General features: G+C 31.1%; 1 protein-coding gene across 1 annotated transcript in view; it reads right to left on the bottom strand.

The window, feature by feature from the left end:
• Positions 1 to 3,021: 3,021 nt before the first annotated feature.
• LOC111634615 (complement component 1 Q subcomponent-binding protein, mitochondrial-like) overlaps positions 3,022 to 5,835 on the bottom strand; it is a gene marked incomplete at its 5' end in the record, with an annotated part of 25,954 nt that continues 23,140 nt past the window's right edge. The window contains 2 exons of the mRNA XM_023379440.1: positions 3,022 to 3,335; positions 3,420 to 3,508. Of these exons, the coding sequence (XP_023235208.1) occupies positions 3,186 to 3,335; positions 3,420 to 3,508 (239 nt within the window). The remainder of the gene's footprint in view (positions 3,336 to 3,419; positions 3,509 to 5,835) is intronic.

Raw genomic sequence — 5,835 nt, 5'->3', positions numbered from 1 at the left:
CAAATGTATACATACCCAATAATATTAAACAGAAAAAATAAATATATTCAATAAAAATCAGCAAGAATATTTTTAGTTATAAATAAACGAATTTGTGCATTCGACATCATGTTGTAAATTGCCGAATTTTTGATGGTCTACCCATTATTATTTTTTATTGCTTCATCTGATGCATTTAAATTTTAAATCGATCGATTTTAGATTGGCGCGCGTACCCCTTCATGCAATTTCCACCAATTAATTGGGAAATTGGTACCACTAATTGGAAACCATTGTTCTAGAGTTTTTAATATTCTGACTCTTTCAGCAAGGTTTTATTTATGTCCCCAATTCCCTTATCTCTTAATTATTTAACTACTTTACTTCTTAAGTAGAAATAAGTTGAAACCAGTTACTCTGTACTTGAATACTTGTAGTCTTGGGAAAAAAGTGGAAAGACAAATTTTTATGACAAACGGATACATAAATCGTAAATTTAAGGAAAATAAATTCTAGAGCTTTTTTTGTACCTTGTGCATACCATTCATTAAATTTAGTTGTAAATGATGCTGCCAAAGTAACAGTTCATTTTTTTAACATTGTACACGTTTTTTTCTGCATCCTCTTATAGATGGGGCATACTAAATCGTAATATCACTAGTTTAACATTGAAATCGGTAAGTAATACAAAATGGGAAAGCATAATAAAAACAGAATAAATATATCAAATATTTTAATGGATTTTTTAAAACTCTTGTCATCTATAAAGAAGTATCTATAAAGAACATACCAGTAAACTCCGATCGGTTGGGCTAAGTTGGGCTACTCGCGATTCACATAATGGGACGAGCGCGGCTAAATATCTAGTAAGCAGGCGGCTAACAGCCCAGAACCGGTCCTGGATAGAATCATTGGAAATGTTATGGTGTGTAGCTTCCACCAGTTAAACCGGGTGAGGTTGGTGCTCTGTAAAGCGCATGCGCGAATGTGTATAATCTGGCTGCTTGGAAGTTGTCTGGTATTCGACAATACAGCGAGCGCTTCCATTCCGCCACTAATATTCGAATATACAATATCAATCTTGTCGTTTTTTTCACAGGTAGTATAGAAATTTGTAATAAAATACATAATGCGGTTATAATAAAATATTAATTTTAATTAATTCAAAGTACGTTAAAATATGAAAATAATCGCACAATATGATATTTATATTGTGCGATTATTTTAGAAATTACAAGGGAAGCGGCGCTTCCACCGCTTCCAAGGATGGCACGACACTGGTTTCCATCGATGACGACTACTGCGAGGACCAAATGGAGAACAATTCATTGAATTTATGTAAAATTCTAGACTATATCGGCGACAGGAAACGTTGTCTTGTAGAAGGTGAAGCCGTTTTGGATACTGGACACATCGTATTTTGTGAATTAAACTCTAACAACAACACTTAAGTTCATGTTCTTGCTTCAGTATTGCAATCTCAGATATTGTCATTTTAATACATCTCAATTACAGGGAGAAAGCACGTGCAAAGCGGGGCTCTCTCGTTTTTGTAAACATGTGATACTGTTAACGTGTAATAAACATACTGAGAAGTGTTTAAATATTTTAAGCAGTATATACCATGTTCCAATATAAAAACATAAATAAAACTATGCTTTTATATTGGAACATGGTGTATACTGCTTAAAATATTTAAACACTTCTCTCCTGTTAATGTGTAATAAACATGCTATCACATGTTTACAAAAACCAGATAGCCCGCTTTGCACATGCATTCTCCCTGTAATTGAGATGTATTAAAATGACAATATCTGAGATTGCAACACTAAAGCAACAACCAACATGAACTTCAGTGTTGTTGTTAGAGTTTAATCCACAAAATACGATGTGTCCAGCATCCAAAACAGCTTCACCTTCTACAAGACAACGTTTCCTGTCGCCGATATAGTCTAGAATTTGACATAAATTCAATGATTTGTTCTCCATTTGGTCCTCGCAGTAGTAGTCACCGATGGAAACTGAATCGGCTCAGGCACTGAACAAACACATGGTCGGTTCCTTACAAGTTTCGGCAGCCATCCTGGCTGATTGCCCCTGGAAGTCGACTTCTTACAAAAGCACAGCTTCCCTATCATCAAATGTCACGGAACGCCACTGTAATCTATGATTTTTCATCAGTTGCACAATACAAAATTTAACCTAAGGGGTGTTTATTTAAACATCAATTATTTTATATTTAAATTTTACGTAAATATATTTAATTATAAGTAATAAAACTCAAGTTGCCTCAAACTGTCTCGACTCATCTTCGCTACTTGCCCTGTAATTGCATATTTCTTGTAGAAGTTTCAATCGTTCTAATTTGATAAATCTATATAGTTTTTTTATGCTGGTCATAATATTAAGAGAACTAAAAGCAAAATTTCAAACAGGTGTGTACGAAGCAGCCATATGGTCGACATAGAGCATGCTCATAAATATGTGCACATTCATAACGATGACGATGCATTGACGTCAATAAAAAATCAAATACAATTGGTTCCGAATTTTATAAAATAAAATTTCTAATGTAAAACTTTTCTTAGGCTTATACTGGTACGTTATGCATACAGTTATGATGGACTTTTTATAACGAAAAATACATCGTGCACAAACTCCATATTGTCTATTGAAATCTAATTGGCTATAAAATAAAAAAAAATTATGGTCCGATATGAAAAATAATTGATGTGAAATAAAAATTATCGTCACACATTTTCTATGAATAATGATTTTATTATTAGAAATTAACTAACTAAACACATTTATCATCGAAATTTTGAGGAAAAAATCAAAAACTATTCATTGTACTTAAAATCACTTGTGATCTGTCTTATATAGAGAGCAAATGTGGAACTTTAGAATGATTTTCCTAGAAACCTAAATGAATTAACATGTTCTTGTCCCTAGGTCTTCAATTATATTTAATAGTATCATGAATGAATCTATCAGATATTCAAAATACAACTTCAATGATAAAAATTATACACAAATCAATAAAATATAATTTCTTCTTTTATTACAGAATGACATTACAATTATAATTAGTAAATGCTAATAAAATACATCTAAATTGAAATTATCATTTCAATGTTTGCTCATGATGAAAATCAATGTAATAATTCACTTAAAAAAGTTTTATGAATAAATCTAAACTTGTAAGATTATTTAGTTGATACAAATTCTTTTAACTCTTCAAGTAATCCGACATATTTGCTGTGTTCATATGACGTACAATATTCTACCAACAGATCTGCAAATTCGTTGCCAATGCCTCGATCTTCCAACATGTTCATTAGGAGATCATATAAATACTAGGTAAACATTTTATTAATTAATTTAGAAATTAAATCAATTTATTTTTGCTTCAGAAATACAATCAATAATTTTTTACTTACCCCATCCATGATATCTCCTGAAACAGTATAAGTTTCATCCTCCCATTCTTTAGTATAAATTGTAAGTTCTGTTATTTGAAAAGCATCATCTATTTAAAAGGAAAAATAGGTAAGATTATGTTATATATAATTTCCACAAATTATACAATACAGTATTTCTAAAAACTATTCTGAAGTTCTGGCACAAATGTCCCAAATACAGGAAAGGAAACATGCTAAATGGTTTGAATCATTTTTCAAGTAAAATAATTTCATAAATGGAGGCAAAGAATCATATTCTGTCTTTTCTTAATTCTATGCTTATGATTCAGTTCAGCACCTCAAACAACCTTTACAGCTCCAGTGGTATGTGTTTACACCTTAGCAAACGTTTTCAACCTCATCAAGGTCTTCATCAGGCTACTTTAACTAGAAATTCGAACGCATTTGGAACGGAACGTATACGATTCAAAATTTATAATCAGATTTAAGAATACTCGTGGAACGTTACGCACGCGCTAAAACGACTGTAATGCACATGTAATATCAAGTTTGCATAACTACCATTATGCAAACTTGATATTACACGTGCGTTACAGTCGTTTTGCCTGATGAAGACCTCGATGAAGTTGAAAACGTTTGCTAAGGTGTAAAAACATACCACTGGAGCTGTAAAGGTTGTTTGAGGTGCTGAATTATAACTCCTCTAGTGTTGGAAGACGTTTATTTCTTATGATTCAGTGATATTCAATCCAAGAAAAATATACTTCGATTGTCAGCCACATGGAATTACAGTAATTTGTTAGTATTCAATATGTATTTAAAATTGTGAATAATGTATAATATTCTTTTCATTTGAGAATAATATCCACTGATAGTTTCATTGGTCTGAAGAGAAAATAGCATTTTAAAACAAGTGTAAGATTGTAAATATCATATGAAATTGTAAAGAGCATAGTACCTTGTATTCATAATCTCAGAAAATAATTTTGAATTGAAGTTATAGAATGAAATTTTCAAACCAAGAATTACTAATATGCTATATAAATAATTTCAGTTATATATACTGCATTTATAAAATTTAAATTAAGCCAAATGACAGAATCCAAAATATTCAAAGGCTGATATTTAGTATCAAAGCAGCATTTCATATTATTGAACATAAACCATCATAATTATCAAAAAAGTTGGCAAGGGCTCCAACTCAAATAGAAGGTTAAGAGAACTAGGAAGGACATCCAATAATTTTCAACTATCTACAACATAAAGTTGAAAATAATAATAAAAGCTTAAAAGAAGTAATTTTGTTGAATTATGAGAAAGTTTTTGTATAAGTTATCCACTGTTTTTATTGTATTCAACAGAATCAGTCAGTTTTGGTAACTTCTGTAAGGATTCAAAGTCCAACTGTTATTTAATATTTTGGGCATTTTGTTTTTGGGAACATTTTATTATGTTTTTAAGGATACTTAAAACATAATGGAAAACTCTCAAAACTGTAACAATGAACTAAATTCAAAATTAAAACATTCACTTTCATATGTGACTGATCCTGTAATGTTCAAATATGTAAATAGGATAGTATAGCATTACACTTGTAAGCCAGATGAAAGATAACACACCATTCAATGAAGAGGTGTGTAGCTCCTGAAGGCAACCTTGAGAGTGTGAAGGCTATCTATGTTGGACTAAATTTTCTGACATTAATTTTGGTATAGAATTTAACTTGCAAGCCACATATTCTTTGTTTTTGAATTTAGTTGATACTAGTGGAGATTTAATTAATTGTATGTCCTGAGTTCTGAAAAAGAATTTCTTTTTATTGTTTTTTTTGCTTGTACATAATTGATTTTGACTTGTTTGAATATTTGAAATATATATTTATTATTAACTTCNATTGATTGTTTTTTTTTTTGCTTGTACATAATTGATCTTGGCTTGTTTTTGAATATTAAATATATATTTATTACTAACTTCTTGTTTATAATCATTGTTTATATATATATATATATATAACTGTTCAACTTAATAAATATTATCATGGATTTTTGCTTATACGTGTGTCATTTTCCTTTTTTTTTTTTTTTTTTTTGTAATTCTTTCTCTTCTGTTAAGTCACGAGAATTACTCACTGTGACCCCAGTCCAGGCCTGCCTACTTGATAAACCCTAATTTTATGTAATACTTTTATCAGCCTTAGTTTTGATTATGCAAGATGTTAGAGAGGTTGAGGCACACGTTTTAAACGTGTACGTGTGACGTTCGGTGCCGCTTTCCCGTAAGCCTAAAAGTTTGACAATGGTGTTTGGATAGTCGGTGGAATCACGCTCGACATTCCAAACACCATCGTCAAACTTTTAGGCTTAAGGGAAAGCGGCGCCGAACGTCACACGTACACGTTTACACGTTTAAAACGTGCGCCTCAACCTCTCTATTA

Source organism: Centruroides sculpturatus, unplaced genomic scaffold (genome assembly GCF_000671375.1).
Source record: "Centruroides sculpturatus isolate CEXI.00-Female unplaced genomic scaffold, Cexi_2.0 scaffold950, whole genome shotgun sequence".
NCBI lineage: Eukaryota > Metazoa > Arthropoda > Arachnida > Scorpiones > Buthidae > Centruroides > Centruroides sculpturatus.
This window is presented reverse-complemented; position numbering and strand designations above follow the sequence as displayed.